Source organism: Kryptolebias marmoratus, linkage group LG15 (genome assembly GCF_001649575.2).
Source record: "Kryptolebias marmoratus isolate JLee-2015 linkage group LG15, ASM164957v2, whole genome shotgun sequence".
In the NCBI taxonomy this organism is placed as follows: Eukaryota; Metazoa; Chordata; class Actinopteri; order Cyprinodontiformes; family Rivulidae; genus Kryptolebias; species Kryptolebias marmoratus.
This window is the reverse complement of record NC_051444.1, coordinates 7,384,035-7,411,046: the sequence shown is the minus strand read 5'-3', so window position 1 is coordinate 7,411,046 and position 27,012 is coordinate 7,384,035. Positions and strand designations below refer to the sequence as shown.

General features: G+C 38.4%; 1 protein-coding gene across 2 annotated transcripts; it reads left to right on the top strand.

Annotated features, from left to right (window-relative positions):
- Positions 1-572: 572 nt before the first annotated feature.
- On the top strand, positions 573-25,962 carry mrvi1 (murine retrovirus integration site 1 homolog). Of its 2 annotated transcripts, XM_025002616.2 has the most exons (23): positions 573-1,155; positions 1,542-1,689; positions 4,264-4,295; positions 11,016-11,213; positions 12,819-12,928; positions 13,018-13,079; positions 13,731-13,904; positions 14,095-14,172; positions 14,407-14,456; positions 14,692-14,748; positions 15,211-15,651; positions 15,749-15,827; positions 16,253-16,373; positions 16,484-16,514; positions 19,311-19,451; positions 19,629-19,760; positions 21,335-21,488; positions 21,739-21,788; positions 21,937-22,071; positions 22,653-22,714; positions 23,360-23,470; positions 24,371-24,484; positions 25,052-25,962. In XM_025002616.2, the coding sequence occupies exons 1-23, from the start codon at positions 709-711 to the stop codon at positions 25,212-25,214; spliced, it is 3,090 nt and encodes a 1,029-aa protein (XP_024858384.2). In that variant the 5' UTR covers positions 573-708; the 3' UTR covers positions 25,215-25,962. The 2 variants fall into 2 exon arrangements, with proteins under 2 accessions (XP_024858384.2, XP_024858385.1); XM_025002617.2 differs by lacking the exons at positions 573-1,155; positions 1,542-1,689; positions 4,264-4,295 and adding an exon at positions 6,104-6,410 and having other exon boundaries at positions 24,371-24,499.
- Positions 25,963-27,012: the final 1,050 nt, after the last annotated feature.

Here is a 27,012-nt window from a genome sequence, read left to right as displayed (position 1 = left end):
AAAGCAAAGAAAAAACTCATCATCTTCACAACAAACCTCTTGAGAAGGTGAGGAAGCAGCATATTAGGAGGACAGGGGTTGCATACAGGAGGATGTACCAAACTTACCTACTGTGTTTCATACACAGGACTCTTCTGCTGTTCAGGAGAGGCCTTTTCACCAGCAACAGACAACCATCAAACATCACTTTTCTAATGTGTACGTGAGTATTTCTCTCTCTTTCTCCTGTTATGGTAAGAGAACGGGTACAGTCGAGGTTAGCCTCTCTTCTCAGAAGCAAAGCTAATAAAAATAGTGTCTGAGTTTGACAGTATATTTATGGGCATCTCAATGAGAGTTACTGTCTTCTTTGAGGGAAACTCTATGAGGGATAAGTGCACTTTTAGTACTCCTTGGTAGCTACATAACAGCGTGTAAAAGAGGTGTTTATAAAGCTGTGGTTGCGGTTTCAGGCTGCAGGAGCAGGAGCTGTGCAAGTTTGTGTGGGAGGAGAAAGAGGAGAAGGTGGAAGGGAAGCAGAAGGAGAAAAATCAAAACCAAACTGGAAGTCAGAATCAGATCCAGGAGGCCAGGAAGGTGGCAGTGGGGAACTGGTGGAGAAGCCACAGTGTAGAAGAGGCAAAGATCTGCACAAAGGGCACAAACTTGTTGCAGGAGCTTTCTGAGAAACAAGTGAAGCTCTTGCAAGAGGAAGATGCCACCAGTGGTATGAGAAAGCAGTTCTGTCACCTGCAAGCCTCTCTAAGATCTGGACAGGAGTGTGCCAAGAAAAAAACCATATCTGGTGTTCCTCACACCGAAAAGAGCAATGACACAGATGAACAGGAAACAGGTACAACTGTGGAGAAGGTGGTGAAGGACCATGGGGATGCAGCCGTGGTTACAGAGCCGGAGAAGATCACAGCCTCAGAGCAGAAACAAACTCAGGTGGCCACAGACGGGCTACTGGTGACCCTCGGGAGGATAGAGGTTATGGTCAGCAGCGCCCTCGAGACGGCCGAGCTGGTGAGGCAGAGCGAGCAGAGGGTGAGCCAGGTGACCCGGAGGATGGAGGACATTACTCAGAGGGTGGAGGAGGCTGCGGGCCGGGCAGCCAACACTGATGAGCAGCTGAACACCCTGGAGGCCACGATCACAGAGAAAACTTCATCCCAGGTCTGTTTCTGTGGGAAACCTGTAAACTGTTTACAATAAACTGACAAGTTTACTTACATTTTATTCGCTTTAAGCTTTGAGCCAAGAAAAAACTGAATACAGTAAATATGATGTATAAAACTTTATGAAAAGGTAATGATTGCTCAGATTTTCTGTCCACTTTCTGCACTTAAAAGCAGAAAAAGTTCGTTTACATTTTGCTATGATATTTTGAATCATCATCATTATCTTTTAAACGTCTTATGTGTGTAAATTAAAACCAACTCTGCGCTGTTTGGCTTTATCCAATGGTTTCACTTTGTTCAAGTACCATACATACATACTGTATACTGGCATTTTTTGTACTTTTAGTAACATTAGTAACCTATTATTTAATATTCCTAAAGTCACCAGGTCTCAGTCTTCCAGCTGATCCTGGATCAGACACCACAGGCCCTATAGACAGTGTTGAACCTGAGAAGACAGACGGCACAAAGCGTCCTCTGCCTCCCGTTTTCCCAGAAGTCACAGAGCCTCCACAGCGACCCATGAATGGTACAGTGACTGCACCACAAAAACACCATCAGTACTGTTAGGGGGTACACAGTTAGACAGAGACTAATTACAGCTGCTTCCTTTTCTGGTGGTAATCCCTGAGGATGTCTGAGAATAGGCAGATGTTTGGATTGCACAACAGCTGGAACAGAGAAGGGGGTGTGTATGTTATCTGTCAAAATGGACCATTGGGAATAATTGGAGGGATCAGACTGATTATTTTTTATGCAAACACAGCATATTTTTAGGTATGGATTTGTTATTTGAGTTATTTAGGGAGGAAAATCAGTCTTTTTAGAAGCTATTTATTCCCTGTTCTCTGAACATGTTTTTACAGCAGATTTGTCTTGAAGGACTTATATACAAACTCTTTGCTTCAGCAAATGCAAAACATTGGAGTCGATCATTGAACTATTATGTGTATGTGTATTTTTACATATTCATCATGACCAAAAGAAAGAATTATTCAAAATAATATGAAGATCTCATCAGTTATCTCATTTAGTTTTAGCAGCGAGGACAGATTTGACTTCCTGTTTATAAAGAAAATAAGCTGCTGCCAGTTTGTAGTCTAAGCTAAGCTAACAAGGTATCATCTCCAATTTACTGCTTTTACATCATTTTTTTCCACAAAGAAATAATTGCATCTCAAAAGACAAACATTTATGTGAATATTTTTTTAAACCAGAAAGACAAAAACAAATCTGTAAATTTTTTTAAACCCTGAGAGATCATCCTATTTGAGACTTATTTCTCTAAACTATTCTAAATCATAGGACTTTTTATTATTTTTCTCATTATTAACCATGTTGAAATGGGTTTTTCCTAAAAGAAAAGTCATCTTTGTTCCACATCTTTGTTCCAAATATTTTACTGGATTGTTTATTTGGGACATTGGAGAGAGTCTGGAGTTAGTTTAGGTTGCTAGGAATCCGTGGGGAGCTGAAAGGACAGGCAGGACTTGTGTCAGTGTCTCATTTTTATGAGTATTATACAGCCTTGTGTTTAAAGTTGTCACTGTGTCATTCCATGTTAACATTAGTTTGTTTTTGCTAAGCAAATTAAGCTGAAACCACATGTCTGAAACACTGCAGCTGGAGTTATTACTGGTTATATGAAGTTTACAGAATCCATTTTGATGTTTGTCGGTAAGGAGTATAATCCAGTGATTGTGAGGATGCACGGAGCCTTTTTAACATATAGTGTTTCATATATGTTGCAACACTGTAGTTTAACCTTTTTAGTTTATCAAAGACAATGTAGACACTTTTTCAAAAATGTAAAACCATTACCAAACCACAAAAAAATGCTGTATACTCATAAAAACAACAGAGAATAGATCTCATAACTGGAGCAGACTAGTAAAACCAGAGAAGTTCTTGTCTCTCTGCTTCCTTTGAAACAAATGGGAGAACCTGCCTTCACTCAGCTGGTCACGCCTGGTAAACCTTTAACTAGAGGGACTCAGAAAACATTCCCATAAAGCTAACCACCCGAAGAGGCTCCTCTCAGCATGAAGGAGCAGCAGGTGAATACTGAGCTCCTCTTAAGATTTCTGAACTGCTCTGCAGCTTTCACGTGGAAAAACATGCTTCTTTTGAGCTTCTCTTAAAATTTTCAATAATGACAACAAAAAACAAGTATTAAATTCAAGTTTAGCTTTAGTATTCCTCAGCTGAGAGTGGTAAATAATTGTAAAACAGTAATGGTGATCTGTCTGAGTACTGTCTGGTGAACCAACCAACTGCTTAGTTTTCCTTCTGATCTGAAGAGCCAAGATGCTATCAGGACTTAAATTTGTAAGAAACATTTCTTACAAAAATAAATGTCAAATCTTTAAACCTCAGTTGGTGTTCAGTGCCGCCCTGTCGGTCCTATCATAGTATCTTAGATGCCATCTACAGAATCTGACAGGATACTTTGCCTCCATGAACGCTTTTAAAACCAATTTATAGGCATTTCACTTCCTTTGAGATTAAACCAGTTTAAGGCATGCCACTGCACTTTTACAATAAATAAAACTTGCTTTTAAAGGTAATGTTTAAAGGATGTTCCATTCTCGCTGGCTGAACTGAATCAAAATATTTTTAGAAAGCAGCGTGTATCTAGTTCCGTTGCAGCTCTGTGTTTAAATGAAAAGTGACACATTGTTAAGTTCTGATGGAGCTCAAAATCAAATCCAAGAGTTTTGTTTGGTTACAACAACACAAGTCTTTTTCTGAAAGCCCCCGAAGCAGACGACAAGAGCTTTCAACCAGCGGATCAGGCACCTCGTGCGCCGGAGATGGTTGCCAGGTTATTGTTGCCCCTAGTTATAGAGGTGGGGTGGGTGGCATACTTCCTGAAACAAGAGATAACAATAGTTTCACCAATCAGATGAATGCCCCAATGTAATCATCAGCCTCACAGGGGGAAAAAAAAGTCTTCCTTCTTTATTTTCTCTTTTTGTGTCTGTCACACGCACACAGACTTTCTTTTTTTTCTTACTGTCCCATGACATTTGCATTGCTCATGCCTTGCTGTTACATGCAAATCAGCTGTTTTCACAGTGGGTCTGTGCTCTGACTCTAACAGGTGCCACAGGACGAGGCAGCTGCGGCAGCGAGGTAAGACCCCGTCTCTCGGCTCAAATTCTGATAACAAATACGTAAAGAAGACAAAGTCTATGTTGTTATGCTGCTTCATGTGAGAGAACTTTTTAGGGTGTTGATGTACCTTTACATAAGAATTTACTTTTGCCTAAAAATATAAACACCAGCTTCCCACAACCCTGCAGGAACCGGAGGGTAAAGAGGATTTATGGATGGATATATAAACTTGTAACTTACAAAACATACTGTACATCCGCTAACTAAACAAGGCCCACCTGGACAAAATATTCTAGTTGATGCTGAACTAAATTTGTTAAAAGACGGGATAAAATTAATACATATTTGTACAGCAGAACTTCTCTTTCTGCTCACTGTAATCTTGTTAAGACCATTTATTTTTATCACTTATCTTTAGGTTACAACGCAGGGTGGATGTTCAACGTTTTACGAGACGTTTTTAATTAATCTAAAACTTATATTCAAATGAGGTGGTGCAGTGACAACATTTCCAGTGCTTTCCTCTGTTACTCTTTTGAAAGAGATGACATTTTAGCTGTCCAATACAAAGCTCCAACAAGTCTCAGCCGGAAGACATATTTTTGCCATTTTGGTAGGTAAGCACCAGACAACGATGGCTTCAAAGCAAACTAAATCCAGGTATTTACTCAATCTTGACCACTCTTGTGTGAAGGAAAGTTATATGAAGAAGATTGCTACAGAAATGTCTCCTCTGCCATGGCTGAAGCTATCGCAATGGCGACAAGGGAGGGGGAGTGTCCTGAAGAGTGACGTCACACAGGGAACTATGAATAGTATATTTCTGCCTTTTTACTTTTTTATTATATGGCAAATCTTTTTATTAGATGATACGGCTGACCTGCATTCAGGCAGAGTTACATCAAAGCTATCGTGTTGCACAATGAATATGGTTTAGCATTGTCTTACTGAACAAAGTAAAGTTCCCCTCCTCATTTAAACTTTCAGGGCACTTCATTGGACTGTGAGGACATGCATGGAATTATGGGAAAACTATTCAGATATTCATCTTGGACTGGCTATTATCTATTTACTGGTGTGTGTCTAATTTTGAATAAAGGAAATGAAAATAAATAGACATATAAATACTTATTTATCATATGCCTGAGTGTTAGGCTCAGGTCCAATGAAAGGTTTAGCTTTTTTAGATTGTATGGAGTCAGCATCTTACCTGCAGTAAACAACAGAATGATTTTAGTGGCGAAAATAAGAGAATAATTATCATGGGAGAGTCAGGCTAACATCTTCTCAGAAGAGGTTCCCTTTTAAGAGCAAATTACCACCATTTACAAACAGTTTTTACACCATAGAACCTTTGTGTTGTTAAAATAAATTTGAGGATAATATTTTTTTTCCTCTGTAGTTGAAAAAGAATAACATAAGACTTACTCATTCAAACTGCTTCTTTCCTAAACAGTTGGAATTGAAGATGATCATGTAACTCAAGCAGTTCTCTTCCTCCAAAGTACAAACTGCTGTGTTTTCTGTTCCGTGAAATGCGGCACGTTTGCAGCATAAAACTCTAACCAGCAAGATGGAGCACTAATGTCAGAAGTTTTGACAAATCAGATTATCAAATAATAATGGATCTCAAGAGCTCGGAAGTGGATGCATGAATTTCTCATAGTCAGCAGAGTAAACACAGATCAGACAGATGTGATTTACGGTTTCTGTCTCACACAAACGCACCTCAACACAAAACAACACGCCAAAGTTTCCTACACCTCCTTCATAAAAACAAAACAAACCCTGCAGAAAGACAAATAACACTGCTTCGTAACTTTCTGCAGGTCCTAGTCGATGGATGATCAGAAGACCAGATGCCTGAGAAAACACACACACACACACACACTTACACTAAAGCTGTGCACTGAGTCCTTCTCCTTAAATGGTAAAAGCTCCCAGGAGTGAAAGAGAGGCTGCTGCTGAAAAAAGACAGGGATTGGAGGGGACGGGAGAAGGAAGGAGAAGCCCTGAGGACTGAGGAGTTTTCTGGGGTAAAGGCTGAGAGTGACAGTTTGGCTGTGGGAAGTCAGTCTGAGTTGGAGCCATCAGTGCATGTGTTTGACCGCAGCACCGTAGCGGCGGGCTCAGGTAATGTGCATGTTTTCTGGGGACGGGTTCAGGAGGTCAGTTGCAGGGTCTGAAGGGCTGATTTAGATTCTGCTCTGTCAGTCTGTCTGCAAACTGTGTCAAACATTTGCTTGAAAGTTTGTGAAAAGTTTTATTCTTGTGAGTGCAGGAGGGAATTTATACAAAACTGCGTGTATGTGAAAATCACTTTTCATAATGTTGAAGTTTGCTAAATTAATCTGCTCCTTCTGAAACGTCTCTGTGTCCATGATGTGTCCTATTTTTTCTCACACTTCCTAGTCCATGGTATCTGAGATTGTGCCTCTGTGGTAACCACTTCCTCTGCTGCTCTGCACTCTGTGCTTCACACAACCAAATTTTAAACAAATCTGGCACCAAGCAGCAGACTTATGTAATAGAAATGGGGAGGAGGGTGCTGGTCCCCTTCATCTTTCCTTTCGGGACAGAGGCACTGAAGCTGTCCCGCGACAAAAAGCCACTTCTGACTCTGACTGTTGTGATAGAAGTGAAGTTTCTTTCTTGCTTGTTTGTAGAAAAGGGAAAAGGGAGTTGTGTTCAAGGAGTTATCTGAGCTCAGGGTTGTATGTTCTGTCCTTTTCTCCCACAGGAAATAATCTGAGTGATTCAATTACTCTGCAATATTTATCTCCATGTCATGCTCTGCAGAACAAACACTCTGCACCTCTCAGTCTCCTGCAGTGCTTTGTTTAGTTTCAATTACTTTAAAGCTTAACGAAGCTTCATTCGTGTCTCTAAGTGATGCGTCAGGGTCACATGACAACACGGATTATTTCAGAAAGGAGTTTTAAACTTGTGGAGCCATATTTGGAAGCTTATTTGATCAGTAAAATATTAGTTTTAATAATGGAATACGACAGAAACCAGCTTTTGTTGTTGTTTTCTATTTTTGTGTTTTTGACTGACACATAGATTCATACCATTAAATTATCTGGTTTTTCCCTCATTCTTCTTTCCAAATATTTGTCTTCATATTTTGAATATTTTATTTAAAATAAACCAGCTGTAGTAACAAAAACAGAATATAATTAAAGGCTCAGTATTCCTTGAAAGTATGCATATCACCTGCTGCCTTTCAAGCCAGAGTTTTAGACTAAAATCCTAATACAATGAGAAATGATATAGTTATAGTTATTTTGGTCAAACCTTGAAAACAGCATAATGTGCAAGCCTCTGCAATATTGGAAGTATATGTTATGATAGACACTCATCTACCACCACATGAAATTGTAGCTCAATTATCATAAAACGGACTGAGTTATAGCCACTTTTGTGTTGGCTAATGTTGAATAGTTGTGGTAGCCAGCTTGAACTGGATTAACTCCAAAAGTTAAACAGTACTAGAGGTACATCCAGGGATTATTTCCTGGATATTTCATTAAAATCCAATCAGTGGTTCATGTGATGTTTTGATAACAGACAGAGCTGACTCCAAATAGCAAAATTTTGAACAAAGATATTGTGCTATCTGTTGGTGTTCAGAGTTTGTGTTGGGGCTCAGTTTCAGCTACTATCAAACCAAAGCTTAGCTTAATATCTGTAAAACTGATTGAGTTATTGCCAATTTTGTGTTTCTAAAGATCGGTTGCCTGTTAGCTATCTTAAATTGAGTTAACTCCAAAGTTAATCAGTTGTAGACGTACATTTAATGCTTACTTTCTGCAAATTTCATTAAAATTTGTCCAGTGGTTCACGAGACTTCTTTTGCAAACAGACACACACACACACACACACACACACACACAGGCCAAAACAGTATTGTCTCTGTCTTTCAGAAGCAGGTGATAAAACTGGTTATAGAAAATCATCTGCACTAAAGAGTTCTGCAGACAGAAAAAAACGAAGTAATTTCTCTTTCTCTATGACTCTGCACTCTTATAGTCAGGAAGTATTCCTGCTGCTGTTAAACAACCCATTTCCTCCCCAGTGACTCACAGCCTTTCTGTCCCTATACATTCCCAAGAACTTGTCATGTTTGTGATGATACTGAGCAGCTCTCTGCTTTTATTTCAGCTTCACATTCACTGACAGAAACTCATCGCACCTTTTAATTCTGTTCAGCCCACGCTGGACATGAGGACAGACCCAGGCAGCAGCCACACCTGTGGTGCTCATGCATATGGAAATCCTCCTCTTTCTGGTAAAATCAATGTGAAGCGCATTAGCATCAAAGCCGTTAACCTCTGACTCTGCTCGGGACGCTGGGCTTCTTCAAAGGGTTAAAGCTTGTTTGCATTCAGATTTGCATGATTACTTTTCCTTTAAAGGGAAGAGCTGTATGGAGGACCAAAACTGACATAATTAAAAATAAAAGCAGAAATAGACAATAAAAGCAGAAATAGATATATTTTGTTTTGCCTTTTCCTTTTACAAGCGTTTGTTCTCTTTACATTTCCTCGTCTCCTCTTTTTCCTTTACCGTATGCGTTTCTGCCTCATTATGCAAATGAGGAGGGCTGCATTCTTAGTCTAGCTCCTCTCCTATTGGTCAATAAACAGGAAGGAGCAGGATCCATGTGCCTGCACTTTTGGCCGTTTCAGGAGAACGCCTCATTTGAGAGGAAGTGAAGTTGTAGCAGAGATGTCTCAGACAGCTGCAGAAGAGTTAAGGCACGTTGCTAGCTTAGCTGAAAGCAACACAGTCATTGATGACTATTTATTGTTTCCCTTCACTGACCAGCATATCAAGTTCTGCCTCAGTGAAATTTTGTTTCTTCGCTCTTTTCTCTGTGGTTGCCATTGGTAACCATGAAATAACATTGATCAGCTGTATGGCGTGAAATTTTATTTCATAAAACAGAAAAAAATAAAAGTTTTCTTGTCTGTTGACTTGTAGTAATTTGTTAGACTCCAATAATGACAAAAGGTAAAGTAAAGTTAATCGTTAGGCTACATTTGAGCAATGTAAAACTAATATATAGACAGGTTCTTTTTAAAACTGCATACTGCATTTCCCTTCATGTATTTTTTATTTTTTTTTCATAAAATTTGTTCTTTTTTTAAATCCCCATGTGTTTCATTGTTAGCTTTAATAAATTCCGTGTTGTTCAGCTTTAATTGCAAACTCAAGAGTAACAACTGGCCCTCCCAGTAATCTTCCACGCAGTGAGCAATCTTTTTTTTAATAATCTGTTTATAAGTCCTTTTGTTTGCTGAGCCGTGTCCCTCAGGGGCTCATCGCTTCATTCAGCCTGTGAGAGCAAAGCCACACTGAGTGCAGCAAAGCCTTACAATAACCAAACACTGCTGGTCAGAAACTGCCTGCAGAACGTAATGGTGTGGGAAAAAAAATAAGGAACAGGAAAATTTTATCACCCGTGCTGCAATGTAGGGAGGTGTTTGCTGCAAATGACCTGAATTCTGTTTTAAATTTGGGTTTTATGACCTTTTCAAAGACAAAATCAGACTTTTCATATTGCAGTATATTCTTTGTTTTTCTCCTGTCACCGCCACCTGCACCATGTGAACTGTGCTGTCAGATCCTCGTCCATAGATCCCAACTAAAACCTGTTGATCTATGATGCTACAAATGATCCAAGACTTATATTTATGCCAGTAATTTAAATAAAAATAGACCATATGACTTGTTAAATTTTCTTCGACTTCAAGCTGGCGGTTGCTGTTGAAGTGGCGATGTTTTTGTCCGTGTCTGTGTGTGTTTATTTGTCTGTACTGTAATCCCATGAAGCACTGAAGAAATTGTAATGAAACTCTTACAAAAAATAGCCATAACACAACTAATTTCACAGATATTGAACTAAAATCTATTGTGGTAGTAGCTGAGCTTAATCCCCAGCTCATTCATTGAACCACATTTTTACTTAAAGCTTTGGCATTAACTGTGAGAGTGAATCCTGTTTGTCTGTTAGCAAAATATCTCATAAACCACTAGACATATTTAAATAAAACTCTCAGAAAGGAAGTGTTGGCTGTACCTCTACAACTGAATAACTTTTGGAGTCAGCCCAATCAAAGATGGCCACCATATCTAATTAACTGTAGTTTACACAAAAATGACTACACTTCTGTCAGTTCTACAGTGATTGAGCTAAAATTTTGTGTATTAGTAGCTGAATAACACTAACAGATCACAGGAGATATCTCATGTGTTTCCACATAATGTTATTTTCAAGGTTTGACCAAAACAGCTACAACTCATTTCTCAACAAAAGATGGTTTCAGTTTAAAATTCTGGCATTAAAGGCAGCAGGTGATATGTATTCCTAAAAGGAATGCTAAGCATTTTATTTATTAATGTCTCACAGCATTTCCTTTTCTTTTGTTTTGAAAAAAATACATATTTTTTAGTTATATAAGCTTTACAAAGTAAAACCATCTGAGTTATAGAAGAGAATTCTGAGACAGCAGAGGAATCCTTTCTGAGTTAGAGTCTTTTGCTCGGTACTCAAGGATGAAGCTATTTTAGGAATTGTTTATGTGCGACGGTGTAGGTCAGCTCTTTTAGCTGTGGTTAAAAGAGGGTCTTTCCTCTCTAAGATAAGCGGATAAGACTGATTCTCATCTGCTCATTTGTCTGCTCAGTCTAAAATATATACATTTGTGTCTTTATATGTTTAAAATCCTGCAGCTCCAGCAAGAGGAGAAGCTCTTACAGCAGGAGTCTCCTTTTAAGCAGGGCCGTGACGCCCCGTTTGCTTCTGAGAGACCTTTTATCTTCCCGTACGTCCGCCTTCACCCCTCTCGGCCCCCCGTCATGCCCACGCTGCCCGAGGAAGAGGAGGACTCTCCCGAGGAGATGGACAGCTCCTCCAGCTCTCCCAGTACAGTGAGTCCGAACAGCTAAAACATCCGAGCACATCATTCATTTGGCTGGGGGGAAAATTCCACCAATGTTTTTACTAAAATCTGCCCTCAAAAATGAGTCTCTTTTTCCTTTTTTTTCTGATCCGTCCCTCTTGAAATAAAGCACACTGTACTCTTAACCAGATAAACATTCTTCACTTGCAGATGCTTCCTGTTCAAAGTGAGGTTTAGCTGTGCAGAAAAAAAAGCAGAAGTGAAGATTTCTACAAATTGAAATTTTTGGTGCCTCAGAGCACATTTTATTTTGGTCCTATCTTAATTAGCTCCCACAAAAAGTTAACAAATGAGTCTCATTCACTTCATTTCTTGATGTTTTATGAGTTTTTGAAGCTAAATAAGTGCATAGCCAAAGGCATGACTCCAAGTTTTGAAATGATGAAATTTAAAATTATTCAAATGTCACAGCTGCCATTACTTATTTTTTAAACTATGAAAAAATTTAAGTTCTTTACACTTTTCTTAGAAAAATACAAAGGAGATTAACAGATTCAGTTGGAGTTTTTTTATGATAACTGGTGTGTTTTGTTGCAAACGATGAATGATGAATGCAGCACTGCAAAACTAATAAAACACGACTCAGTTGTCGTTATATCACATCTGCTGTAATCACACTGGCTTCAGATCTTTCTTTTTTTTTCTTATTCCACATCTCGATGTGCATCCACCTTCACTTCCTATGTTTACTTTGTTTTAACCTTTAGCTTTAAATTCCCCTCATCCCTCATGCTAAGAATATTTTTCTTTGGCATTTATCATGGCAGCCACTGTCGGTTCATTTCTCTACTTTTTTAAGTGTTTTTCAAACATAAAAACAGTCTAATCCCAGATGATATGCCTAAAAGACCAATTTGTTGCTGTTGATGATAATTCTTCTTTTGAACTTTGTCTGTAATTGATGCAATTAGATCTCAAATGCCATTATGAAAATATGTAGCAGTGTAATTTTAGTAAAGGATGCAAATCTTTGATGCTGAACTTTAGTCGCTGAGAGGCTTCAGAATGTTTACAGCAGCTGTAGTGTGATTAGCAATCATTTGACTGAGGAACATGAAGCTCCGCTTGCAGAAAATTATTTCATTTTTAGTCATTGTTGAGTGACTTTGTTTGAGTCAAATTGTCACGGATCAGTCTGTCATTGTCTCCCAGGACTTGGAACAACTCAGTTAGTAAAACAAACTGAGTCATACATAATACGGCCCTGTATATACCAGGTATGTACTGGGTACTTTCAACGGACAAACCTGGCACTTACAGGGACATAGCTGGTGCCTAAGGGGTACATACTTGTTACGTACCTCTGGTTTTTTTAAGTACCTGGTACTTAAGGGGATAAATCTGGTACTTACAGGATATGTACCTGGTACCTATTGGGACCAACCAGTATAATGAAGTGATTTGTTACCCTGTACTTACAAGGTACATAACAAGTATGTACTTAGTACTTGGGAGTAACATGCTTCAACGCTTTACCCTGATTGAGCTCCACAGTGGCTCAGTCAGCTCTGCCTTCAGTGTTTAATTGTTTTATCTTGACATTGCTGCTGCTGTTTTGTGTTGGTTTGAACAGTCCACACCAGCAGGGGAAAGCCAGGTTGTCATCGTGACCACCCCCACCATCGTTTACCCCCAGCAGTCTGTCATTGTCCAACAAGAGGGGCGCCCTCTCCAGCAAAACAGGTAACCGACTTCTATCTCAAACTCTGAAACATTCAGATATAACTTTGAATATTAATCAAATCCTTAAAATCACTCGTTTCCTTTCTCAGACCACACAGTCCCAGAGCTCGCCAGGCCAGAAACTCCACGGGCGGACCCATCACCACAGTTGGTGTGTAATCTCATGAAAATGCGCAAACTGAGATGCTGCAGCTGTTATCTAAAAATAAACACCATGAGAACATTTTGATATTTTGTTTTAGCTTAAACTGGCGTCATCAGTTTCTGGAGAACTTTTCCATTAGTCAGTCACTTTCAGCTTTTGTAAGAAGAAGCTACGTTTCAATAAACCCTAAACTGTACAACACAAGGTTTGGTCATCTCCTTCCTGACTGATAAATCTGTCGGATTGTACGTTTGTACGTTTCATGCCTGAAATGCCGTTGATACTTTCATCACTTTAATCTTTTTCCTTATAAGTACTATTTCATGAAGAAGTAGTAAAACTTTTGGCTCTGGAATATGTGTGGACATTTTCTCTCACCTTAACTCTTCAGCTTTAGTTCTGTTTATATCCCTCAGAGATGCAGCTGAAATGAGAATTACTCCCATTGAAGGATTAAAAGACTCTTGTGATTCCTGAGATTTAACTTTTTTTTTAACAATTTAATGAAATGTATAACCCTCATTACATTGTATTTGGCTAAAAATGAAAGAACAGAGCTTACAGAAATAAAAAATACATGAAAGATGAGAGTACTGTTTGTCTCTGTGCATCATGGGAGTTGGCAAAGAGCATCCCAGCGTGTGTTTCTTCCCTCAGACAGCACTGGTAACGTGATCGACCTGGTGAAAGATCAGCTGCCGGAGCTTCAGCTCTCTGAAGAAGATCGACAGAAGAACCTGGAGCTACTGGATCAGGCCAAGAAGGTCAGCGACCGCTTTCTGACCCGCCGAGGACGCCGATCCACCAGCAGCCTCACTGACTCGCCCACAGGTACACAACCTCACACGTGCACATGCACAAATAAAACTAGGGTTTTTTCCTCCCATGTGTTTATAGTAACTTCTTAAATATTCTGCATTAGTTTGTGGTTGTTTGGTTATACCTTATACATAATATAGATATTTATTATGTATGTAATTTTTCTGGCCTTTCATTTATTTCACTTTTTTTTTCTCTGCAGGTCTTTCTCCAACTCCAACACCATCAACCTCACCATGCTCATCAAGAAGCAGCTCTATAATTGTGGCCCCTCAAACTGGTTTGTGTTTCATTTCAGACTCTTCAGATATACCAAATTATCTGTTTTGCACTAAAACTAGTTACATGCTTTTTTTTTTAATTTTGCGTGAATGTGTTTCTGACCTAAAAACCAACAAATTATCAGACTGATTCTTGTTTAAGCTCTGGTTCTTTATAGCTCAAACTGATTTCATTGGAATAATTGTTTTAATATCCAAATCAGCAGAACAAAACTTGTTTTCTCCTCTTTCAGCTGCAGGAACCTCAGAAACAGCTCAAGTTAACTCACAGTCACTTAGTCAGGTAAAAACAAAACCTATTATTGATGACCATTTGTGATTCAAACGTTTTTCAATATCTGTTTATTTTTTACGCTTAAAACACGGAGTGGTCATTGTTTAAAGTCTTTGAATAGATGTAAAGCAGTCGGTCCTTGTGCCACGTTGTCTCTGAAATATCCATAACTACATCAAAAAAACAGTAATTGTTGTCCAAAGTAATGTCTATTAAAACATGAAAAATGTGATGTTTTTTGTAGCATCTGGATGTGCCTACAGTGAAGAAGCAGCCGGATTTAACAAACCAGGAGCAGGAGGTCAGACACACTGCTTGTTTTCTTACAAACACACAAAATACAAGCTGAACAAAAACTAAACCTCTGTTCTGTACAGAACTGTGCTCAGGTTATTATTTGTGGAAATTTAACTAATAAATCAATCAGCAATGACTGTTTTTTCAGAGCTAAAGAGAAAATTAACAATAATACAGATAAGAACGTTTCAGATACTTCCATGGTAAACTTTGTACTTTTTTTTCATATTAGGTAACTCTAAGACAAATCTAAATCATATTTTACATTGCACTGCATCATATGTTAATGTTTTGTAACATTTCTGTCAGTAACTAAGTGTTGCTGACAATCAATGCTGAACATCTCAGTTGTATCTTAACATTTAGTGATGATAACATTGGTTGAAATTAATGCCTGATGAAGTTTGTGTGTGTTACTCATAAACATAACAAGGTGCTGAACATTGAATGGTCTTGTTAACCCCAGGATGAAGTGTTGGTGGACTGGAAGCCCAGTGAGAAAAGAAAAGTTTCCTCTGGAACTCTAAAACCACGATTTGCTGTTCAGAAAGAAAACTGTGATCTTGCTGGATCGAAAGGTCTGCAAACAGTCAATAAATCAGATGAGGTTTCAGGTCGAAACCAAAACCTGGCTCCAGCCACAGGGGTGGCCAAGCCCGTCCCCAGACCTCCCACTCAGCAGGCCCCCTGCACAGCAGAGATCAAGACTATTGGGGCCTTTCCCCCACTAATGAGAGCTGTTTCATGGGATGCTGGCGGCAGTCTTAATTCCAGAACTGGAGCCCCAAGTTTCCCACCTCCAGTCGAGGAAACGTTTTCAGATAAACCAAGAGAAGGTGTGTTCAAGTCCTCGGGATACAAGGACTTCCCCACCCTGCCAGGGAGTAAACTGTCTAAACTCAGAGAGGTAAAACTTTATTCAGCCAGCTATACGTTTGCAGCTTTTTTTTGTCCTTTGCTGAAATGTCAAATTAAAACATTTCGTCCTTTTTTTTTGTGTACAGGAGCACAAGTTGATCCGGAACCAAAGTATAGTCGGATCCAAGTTGCCAGACTTGAATGAAGCTGCTGAACAAGAAAAAGGTAAGAGTCTGTTTTTACACAGTTCTATAAAACAGAAAGTACACTGAGTCGAATCACTGAGGCTGTGCACTTCCTGGACCTCCGGGAAAGTTTGTCCCTGCCCAAAAATGATGATGATGTGTTCTGTTTTTTGTTTTTTTTCTATGAACCTCCCATTTACTGGAAAACACAGAAAAAAATGTGCTTTTTTATTTTTCATCAGCAGATGGCATTATTGTTAAATGATTTTAGCCAAAGACTGACTGTAAGAAGAAACAATTTTGTTTTAAGTTCAGACGAGAGGCTGGAGTAGAAAAAGAGTTTAAAGTGACTGGAGATGTTTGTTAGCCTGACTGTCACAACTGATCACACTGAGACTCAACATGAAAGCTGTCATCATTACTTCAAACCAAAAGATTTTTTTTAAACTTAATGAATGTCTGCAGGACCTCCACCATCATCAAAGTCAACAACTGCAGAGGAGATGAAGGAAAAGTCTGACGCTTTACCAAATATTTCCGATGTGATGCTTCGAAAACTCAAACTTCATCGGGGTTTACCAGGCTGGTGTGTAACAAAAGGCTGCATATATTAACTTTTATCTTTCCATTTTTTTCTTGCTTAATGGTTTCAAACAGAACATTCATTATTAACACACTTTCTGTTGTTTTTTTCAGTGCTCCTCCACTCACTGAAAAAGAAGTTGAGGTTAGTATCATTTCTCTGATTGACTTTTTATTTTCCCAAAAGTGAATCGTTTGCAAATATTTTGACACCTATTTCTTTAAAAGAAAAAACATTTCAATCCTAATAAGGTACTTGTGTTATATTGGCATAAAAACCAAATATATCTGCTAGTCCAGTCTGTTTAAAAGTAACAACAAAATTCTGATGCTCAAAGGAAATGCTATGTTATGGCCATTTAGTTTAATCTGTAGGTAAAAAGTATAAAAAACAACATGCAAGATAATCATTAAACTTATATTTAGAGAGAGAAAACAGTGAACAGATATTTGAAGAACAAAAGTTACAGAAAAACAAGCTTTCATTTAGGAGTTGTGCTTTTCTTCTGAGTATATTAAGAGATGTCACACTGGAAGTATCTAAAATACTGCATGTACATTTCAGTTCTGACTGAATTAGTAATCTATTTAGCTGATGTTTATTTTATTGTGTTATAATAACTTTAAGTTGTCAACCTTTGTCATGTTGTTTAGCAGTCTCTGGCCTCTCTTTAAACTGTAGAGCTTTGAGATTTAAATTATTTTGTGTCCACAAACCAAGAGAAAGTTTAAAAAACAGTAAAGCAGTTGAGGTTTTTCCCTCCTGACTGAAAATAAAATAAAATAAAAAAACAGTAAAATTAATTTGGGAGGTCATTTTGTGTATTACATGTGAAAACAAAAAGACGACACAAATGTACAAAAAGATAACCTCACAGAGTTCGGCACAGGAATGAATCAGCGATGCCTTCTTCTTTATTGCATTCAGTGCCGCAGTAAATGTTTCACTGAAGGAAATTCTAGGTACAGAAATAACTCCCAAATTTAAAAAGAGAAAAATGAAGATGCACACCCTGAAAACGCTGACATGTTTCTACAGTCCTCTGTACCTGACACCTGGTGTGCACCACAGAGGAGCTGTGCGCAGGACAGCCTTTTCCAGAAAGAATGAGTGAAATAAGTGTTTATAAGCTGTGGTACATTAAGCAAACTTCTGCTTCAGACCTTTATGAGACTGTTCTGAGACTTGGCTGAGAACCCAGTCTCTCTTAAAAACGGCTCATGATTTACTCAATTAGCCATTTAAACCCTAGGGTTCACAAACTTTTGCATAGTCATATGTCCTAATCGAATCCTGATAATATGTGAGACCCTGCGTGTATTTAAACATGTGCTTACTTGTACACCAAAAACACTACCTCATATTTTCTCTCTCTCTTTTTTTATTAAACCTATTAAGTTTTATGTTCTCACTTTGACCTTTTACATTTAAATCCTAGAGCAACAAGTCATAAAACAGACTGCCAACAGCAGCTTGTTTGTTTTTGAACATTTTATTGTGTTCAAACACTTCAGCACTGGAAACAGATGGACTGGTTGAATCCTTTCCCTCACATTTATAATAACCTGTTTTGTTGCCAAAGTGCTCTAATTACCATGGCTCTAAGAAAATTGCCTGCCTGTATTTGGCGGTGTTCTGTCAACAGGAAAGTGCTTTTTTTCTGTTCCTGACCAGACCAAAGAGACTTGGAGCAATTTCCTGTGGAGAAAACGCTAACGTTTGTGATGCTGTCGTGTTCAAGCTGCAGCTCCTCTCACTGCTCCCTGTGGGATGTGTTTGAATCAGGACAGTCAAAGGTCAAATGTTTCCTCCCAGCGGAGGCCTGAATGTTGGAAAATTGAGCAGAGTGGCTTTGATGACCGTAGCATAATATCAGGAGGTCAAAAGTCAGACTCACAGATTGTTCCCTGCGTTCATCTCGGGGTTATTTGATTCTCCCTCACATGTGGTATTTTGCCGATGCCGATTCTTAATTTATTTCCAAATTCGTACTCTTTAGCTTTATGAAACTTGATAAATCTTTTAAATTTCCAGTAAAATCTATAAAGCATTTATGTGCATTACTTGTATGGGTAAGGTAAGATAGTTGATATCCGGAATGTGCTAAAAAAAAAAAGTTGGACTCCTCCCTGTGGGTTGGTGATGAGTCTTTGCATTAAGACAGGGGTGTCCAATCCTGGTCCTCAAGGGCCACTATCCTGCATGTTTTTGTTGTTTCTCTGCTTCAGCACACCTGATTTCAATGAATGGGTGATTAACAGGCTTCTGCAGAACTTGAAGACCTTCTGAAGGGGTAAGTCAAGCATTGAATCAGGTGTGTTGGAGCAGGGAAACAACAAAAACATGTGGGATAATGGCCCTCGATGACCCGGATTAACTGAAGAGAGGAAGAAAAGCCCTTGAAAGTTTGGGTCCATTTGACCTGAAGGCCATGGGAGGGTTAAGAGAAGGAGTTCAAGTATCTGAGAGCCTTGTTCACCAGTGATGATAGAATGGATCAGCAGATGAAGACCTAGTCCACAGGGTTGTCATAGTGCAGAAGAAGCTGAGCCGAAGGGCAAAGCTCTTGATTTACTGGTCAGTTTATGTTCCAACACCTTACCTATGGTCATGAGGCATAGATCCTAACCAAAAGAATTAGATCCTAGAAAAAACTGGCTAAAATTAACTTCTTCCTCAGATAAGATGAGGAGCTCTATCATCTGAAGCAGTACTTGAAAGATGCCCCATCCTTCAGCTGATCCTAAAAAGTAATATCTCTTTGGGAATATAAGAAGCTTCATCAGACATTGTTGAACTTCTACTTTACAGCAGAATGTGGTGTGGAATTGTAAAAATCAACTTTTTACTCTAATTACATTAAGTTTGTGTCTATTAATTACATTTTAATGAGAAGTTTATTGAGTCGGTCTGAGTGTTGAAGTAACTTCCTCTCCACAGAATGCGTTCGTCCAGCTGTCACTGGCATTTCGTAACGACAACTACACTCTGGAGACGAGACTCAGACAAGCAGAGAGGGAGAGGAACCTGACTGAGGAAGACACGGAGAAGGAACTAGAGGAGTTTAAAGGATCACTGAAGGTTGGTCCTTAAAGCACGAACACATGTTTAATTAACTGACTGGTTCTTTATTAGTGCTTGTCCTGTTTAATGAGCCCCTTTTTATAGTCATGTTCATGAGTACAGCTACAAAAGTGGTGTCTGATGAAGCTCCTTGTTTCCCTTATTTGTGTTACATGGTGTTATGTTTTCTTGCAGATGACTGCACCACAGTGGCAGAACATGGAGCAGCGTGAAGCCTACCAGCGCCTCATAGAGACAGTGGCGGTGCTGTACCGACTCACCACCCGGCTCTCCAGCAGGGCAGAGATAGTTGGAGCCGTTCGACAGGTTCTGCTTTACATCTACAGCACATCTCGTTACTTCTCACAAGATGCAATTTGTTGATTTATCTTTTGCATTTCAAAACTGTTTTCTTCACCATCCCCTGGGACTACTGGAATGCATGTTTGGCAGGAGCTGTAAAAACAACAATGAAACATTTTGACCGATGTTGTGGCTGACCTTATGCCAACCAAAGCAAACATTAAAAAAAACTTGTTTCTCCAAGACAACAGTCTTTATTTATAACCCCAAATACCCTGATGAATTACTGTCTGTCATGTTTTATGCAGCTAAAAATCTTTTATCAGTGTTATTACAATTACACAAAAATGATATGATCCCATAAATAGACATTTTAATTATCTTTGTTCCAGAGGGGCTTATTGAATGACTTTCAGCTTGTCTTGACACCAGGCTCAAACTGATCAGGTTATTTCTACTGAAGGGGACCTGATATAATAAATGAATAACCATAATTTAATCCTGAATTTGTTTCCTTTTGTCAAGACTTGTTTTAACCCAAAATCTTAAAACATTGTCTAAACCTAAAGCTATAAAGTGAGGATTTCTTAATGTAAGAAATCAGATTAAACTTATATATAATCATGTATTTTATTTAAATGACTGTCTACATAATTTTTTTGTTTTTCAAAAAGAATGAACTAGAAGTATCCCATGTTTCTGACTACAGACTTTTTAAAATAATTTGTTTCTTAGTTGAATCATAATGCTTGAAATGAAATAATCAGAATGGTTTTAAACGTAAACCTTAGTTTTATTTGAATGTGTCAAACAAAACATTAAGTTATACCTTATACAACATAGTTATTTTTATTTTAAAGTAAACCCTGAAGTCATTTATTAAAAACTAAAAGATCAGCTGAGATTTTTCTCCAGGCATTCACTGTAGCTGCCTTCTGGTTTGTTTGTTTTTTGCTTGATTGTTTTGTTTTTTGTGGGTCTTTTTGCTTTCAGTTGTTTCAATTAAGTGAAAAGTTGGTTCATTTAAGTTAAAGTCACATCACTGACATTTTGATTTAATTTTCTTCTATAAGTAACCTATCTAGTCACATTAAGCGTAATATTTGGGTGCATTACAACGTATTATCCTAGTGGTTGAGCACCATTTGAGCAGAAAGTGCAGCTCTATTAGCATCAGAATTCTTCCTACATGAAGCTCTGATGAACTGACTCAGTTTCACTGGCAGCCAAACACTTTTATTTAATTTACAGTATTTCTTGAATGCAAATTACTCATCTGAAATCAACTTCAATTTGTTTTAAAATAACATGAAAACAGGTCAGACCTGATCATAAAAACAGCTTATTGACAGATTTCAGTCAGTGAAAGTGACCAACACAACATATTTAATTCCTGGCTCTTAAATCTGAAAGTTTAATACAGTATTTTTATTGTATTTTTCAGGGTAAAGTTGAATGTCAACACATAGATCAGAGGTTGATGGCTGTATTTTAGGGTTCATTTGCAGACAGACCTGAGTGTGTGATGATTTAAAAGCCTTTCTGTGCTCACACCTTGTGATGCTGGCCTGATGAACTGGGATTCTATCGTCAAACAGGAGAAACGTATGAACAAAGCCACTGAGGTCATGATGCAGTATGTGGAAAATCTGAGAAGGACGTATGAGAAGGACCATGCAGAGCTGATGGAGTTTAAGAAACTGGCCAACCAGAACTCGAATCGCTGTTATGGAGCTTCTGGAGAACCTGGAGGTAAAGATGACACAAGTTCTGCCTTCATAATATTATGCTTTTCCTGTTTTAAACATTATTGTTTGTAAAAATGGTTTAGTATTAAAATCACTGCTTTTATGGCTGTTTAAAATTTATTTTAGAAGAAAGATTTCCAAAGCAAATGTAAAATATTAATGTTGCGATGCTTCCCAGCTGCACTGTAAGAATCTCAGGAGGAAATTGATGCTTTCTGTACTAATATTGTTGTACTTCTGTGTTTTTTGTCAAGATGATGGGGTCCCACGGTCGTCAAGATCAATGTCCATCACCCTAGGAAAAGTAATCTTTAAACTTTTTTCAGTTTTCTCCTTTTTTTTCTTCTTGATTTTTGCTTTCAGAATTAATCGAGTTGATTTCACTTTTCAAGTATGAAGTTTTTTCGGTTTTCACTTCTTCTTTTTTGTTTTTTTTATGGTCTCATTCGTAGGCTTTGCCCAGGCGGAGGGTGAGCGTAGCCGTGGTGCCTAAGTTTAACCTCCTCAACGTCCCGGGTCAGAACCCCACCACTGCCAGCCCGGGCTCAGCAGCAGGATCCACAGCGGGTCCTGCTCTTCCTGTCCTGGTAGGTCTTCCTGTCCTGATGTGACATGATGGGAAATGTGTTATGAAGCTTCCGATACAATGACACCCCCACACAGCGACTGACTGCTGAATGAAAGGTCATCAGTGGGTCAGGATGGAATCAGTCATATCCCACAGCCATTAAAGGCCATAATGTAAATGCCTGTGGTGTGAGCATATGTGTACAATTATTAGTCTGTCTGTTAGCAAAATATCTCATGAACCAGTGGACAGATTTTAATGAAACACTCATTAATCATTGGATGTACAGCTTCAACTGACTGACTTTTGGAGTCAGCCCAATTCAAGATGGGCGCCATACATAATTCACATTAGCTAACACACAAATGGCTTTAACTCTGTCAGTTTGATAGATATTGAGCCTAAATTTGGTGTGGTAGTAGCTGAGAATGATCCCCAACACATACTCTGAGAACTAACAGATTTAGCACAATTTCTTTGTTCAAAACTTTGTCATGCAAGGCAGCTGGTGATATAGATTCCTTCAATGAATGCTACATCTTCAATTATTTTAGTTTTAACCACTAAAATGCAAAGTTTCTTCATCCCTGTCCTCTTTAGTGTGAAGCAAACGATGTGAAAAGCAGCCCGCCCTCAGAAGCTGCACACTCATCAGCAGAGTGGTATGTTTACTCGTTCACACGTATACAACTTTACTGCATGTAATTCCCATGCCATTGTTTGATTTTTCAAGGTCACCCAGAAAACAATGCTCCAGGAGAAACCCTGAACTTTTAATGATTCTTATCAAAGCATTTTGTGCTGCATTGGGGAAATTTAGGGGACTTGTTTATGTGACCTGCAGGATGTGTTTTAACGGTGCAGAGAAAGCCTCAGTGAGCTCCAACTAACCCTGGAAGTGCAAAAGCAATAATCAAACCCCACCGCAGTTGAAGGATATGCTGTCCTGGGTCGTAATCTAAACATTTGTGACAGAGGCTGACAAAGTGCAGGCGCAGGGCTCCAGTCATATTGTGGTTATAAAGTGAGGCTCAGTCGAGCTCTCGAATGTCTGAGCCAGACGTTCTGTGATGAGAACATTGATAACAAATGTGCCGGCTCCATTTCTTCTGTTTGCACTCACCACATCTGCGGTGGTGGCGTTAATGCACACCCTCACTCATCCACAGCTGCAGTGTGCCCATTATTAAGATGAGCCCACGTTGTTTTGATGGAACCCAACTTTAAAATGTTTTATAACATCTGCTGCGATAGCCGGTGGTGTCCAAGGCTGACTGCTCCGTTCTTTCCTATCTGAAACAATACAGTGGAAAGAGTCTGCTGGAGCAGGAAAGCGAGTCAGCCAAACCTTCAGTAAACTTGGAGGAGATCAGAGCAGAGATCAAGGCAAAGATCGAGGAGGAAGCGTACAATAAAGGGTGAGGCTTCTCCTTAACGTGTGAAAACATTCTGCGATGACGGCTTTATTGGCCATAAATAACCACTGGCATGTCTGTTTACAGAAAATAATTTCTCACAATGTTGCATATAATGCAAAGACACAACTGCTAAACTAACTTTACAAACCACACTGAATAATCACTTACAGTTAAAGTCTGAAAAGCCTCTCCAAAAGCTTTATACAGACACTTGTTCCTGTTCAGGAAAGTGAGAGTTGGCTAATCCGAATCACACATTCTCAGAAAGTTTTACAGAACCTGAGGTCCAGAGTTTAGCATTCTGTAAAATGCTAAACATCATCCTCCGACAAACCAAATCTCTGGATCCAATCAGAACTGTGGGATCTCCTCAGCCAAGAGTAGAAACATATGAGACAGTTCCTGGTGTCCCCTCACACGCATGTTTATTTTAAATTAAAATCTTGGTTTAAACAACATGAATCATTCTGCTCTCCTCACTTAGTGCCCAGCTAATGATAGTTATACTTCCAATACACAACTGTAGGGTCTTTAATGAAGACACATCAGATATGGACTAACAAAAACATAAATAAAATTACTTTGCAGGTTTTAACGATCTGGTATATATCTAATATGTACCAGTTACATACCGGGTACTCACCGGTAACATATTGGGTACTTACAGAGTACATCCCTGGTATTTACCAGGTACATACCCAGAACTTATAAGGTGTATCGTGTATGTACCTGGTGCATAGTATTACTACTGATATAAGCTGTAAATTTCATCAGCATGCACTGAATGATTGATAGTATTGGTTCACTCACACAAAGGGTTCATCTATAACTCTCTCTTTGATAAATATTTTTAACACTCAATGCAGATTTTTTTTTTTAAATGAAATATTTTATCTGCAGCTACCAAGAGGGACTAAAGCAAAGCAAAGCACTCCTGGAGGAGAAAAGTGAAGATGAGAATGATGCAGAGAAACTGCTGGAATTGAAACACAAGGATGAAGAAAGTGGAACGAGGTATAAAAGCAGCAGGTAACTCAATGTTCCACTTTGAAAAACATAACCAGCATCTATTATAAGTTCATTTAAACAGTACTGAGAAAAGTGCAGCAGATACAGGCATCTCAATACCTAAAAGGCTATTTCTTTAACTTTCAAGCACTGTATTTGAATCGTCTAATCGTCCGTTTGTTGGGTTTTTGTGTGCCACACAACACAGCTTTTAAGAAACAGAAATATTTTCATGGACTGTTCAGATGATAATATACAGTTTTGTTTGTTTTCCAATGAGGCTGACACAATAATTCAGGAATAACATAACTTCAGATGGATAAATTGTAACTTTTAACCCAAGTTATAGTTGCTTCCTTCACCTTAAATATATAGTTTTAAGGACTAATCTTAACTAAGTGCTTTGAAATGTGTGAAACAGTGAAGCAAAGTACAAATAAAAACTAAAATTGGCAGTACAAGCCTTAAAATGGGGACTTAATTGAATTACTTAAACATGAATCAGTAGGTTTAGGTTTTGTAAAGATGTGCTCATTTTAAGGTGAGTCTAATTGAGGTTTCTAATCTTCGCAGGAGGATATCAGAGGTCCTGGCTCTTCTCAATCAGTTCTGTCCTAAGATCTCCGTCACTCGCCGCCTTCTTTGGATCTTCCTGATGCTGTTTGTAGTGATGTGTGTGGTTATCAGTATTTTCACCTTCTTCAGTGACTACCACAACCGGCGTGAGGACACGTAAGACATTTTTACGGCAAACACGGCAGAGATCGGTGGACTAAAAGAACAACCAAAGAACACCACAACGGAGGAGCTAAAACCACAAATCTCTGCCTTGTTGTCACATTATTACACCCAGACTCACTTGAATGAAATGACTTGGAAACCCGAAGGTTCAGAGGTGTTTTTGGGAGGCTTAGTGGATGATACTGCTTTAATTGTGGTTAATATCATTAAGTTATAATTTTATTAAGAATGAAATGTTGACTGTTTGTTTACTGAGACAATATAAAACTAATTTAGGTTTAGGGACCAACAATATTGTGTAACTAAACATATTTAATTTTAGATGCATTTGTAATAATACATTCTGGTACTTTGGAGGATGACCGCGGCACTTTTGTTTAAATGCCACAAAAGTGTATATTTGTTGAGATACGTAACCTCTATGAGATTTTAATACAAAACAAAGCCCTCAAAAGATTTTAAAATATTTAAAATTGGGTTTTTTTTGTTAATTTCTATAAAGGATATTTAAATTTTAGACAAAAGCACATAAGTAGTTTCCTAAGTGCAATAATTTGCAGTTGATGGTTTGTGTTTATGTTATTTTGGACTCAGAGCACTGACAGATTTGTTTTTGTAAGAGCACTTTTTAAATGATTGAAGACAAATGTTTCTGTCATTAAATCCTATTTGAGTGCCTGTTTTAATTGCTGTTTGGATGGTATGTTTGTTTCACTTCACCTTAAATAAAAGGTGCTTGAGAATATTCTGTAGGTTGTTTTTTTTTTTCAATACAGACTTAAATTAGGTTGATCAAAGAATATTAGTGGCACAGTTGTTCTCAAATCAGAGTTGGATATTCACAGAAAAATAATTATTTGGCCTCTTAATGAAAGTTGTTTGAATTATATTTAAAAAAGGAAGTGCAGGAAAAATGGTTTTATCATTAAACATGATGAGATAGTGAGATGTGTTGATGCATCAAACTGTACTGATAAAAAAAATAAATGGTAATCTTAGCAAGCCCAAAGAAACAAAACAAGAAATTAAAATGTTAGTGGTATATGCTATTTAAATGACTCCATAACCCCACCATTAGTTTTAATTTGCATGTTTACTCCACCCCCCCAATTTAAAAAATGAAGAATAAATGTTTTATATCAAGTTGTTTCAGTTTCGGTATCGAATGTCACTTCATTGTGATCTACTAAAGAAGAACAGAACCACTGTTAATGTTATACCACGTGGTTTTTGTTTTTATTCAAAATATGCTCCCCAGTCCAAGGAAGATATAAATACATTGACAGAGTAAATTAATTCACTTTAACCTTTTGCAGATATAAAACATGTTTCACCTTAACATCCGTGAAGCTTTGCACAGTTGCAGGTTATTTATCACCCTCACTCACCCCACTGACACCTGACTAAAAAACACCACCAAGTCTTCGTCAGCAGCCCGCTTTTACGCCATTTCCTGCCGTCAGGCCCTTGTGGAGATGTGTTTTTGTGGAAGTGGGATGTCATCGTGTGCCAAAGGCCCATTAAAGGACACCAGAGATAACAAGTGCGTGTGTGATGGAGTAATGCCTCAAGAGAGGAAATCCTGAGGACAGGGTGCTGTGGTCAGATGTTGAAAATGATGAAAATTTTTTTACTTCAGTCACACTAATAAAGTTAATATTTTCATAAGCTTGCTTTTCTGTTGTGAGTCCTACTTGCTACTATGGCTCTTCCATGATTTCCTGAATAAACTTTTGATTGTTTTTTTCTGTCCATGTCAATTTGCCTTCCTCTGCATTTCTTCAAAGCTTTGC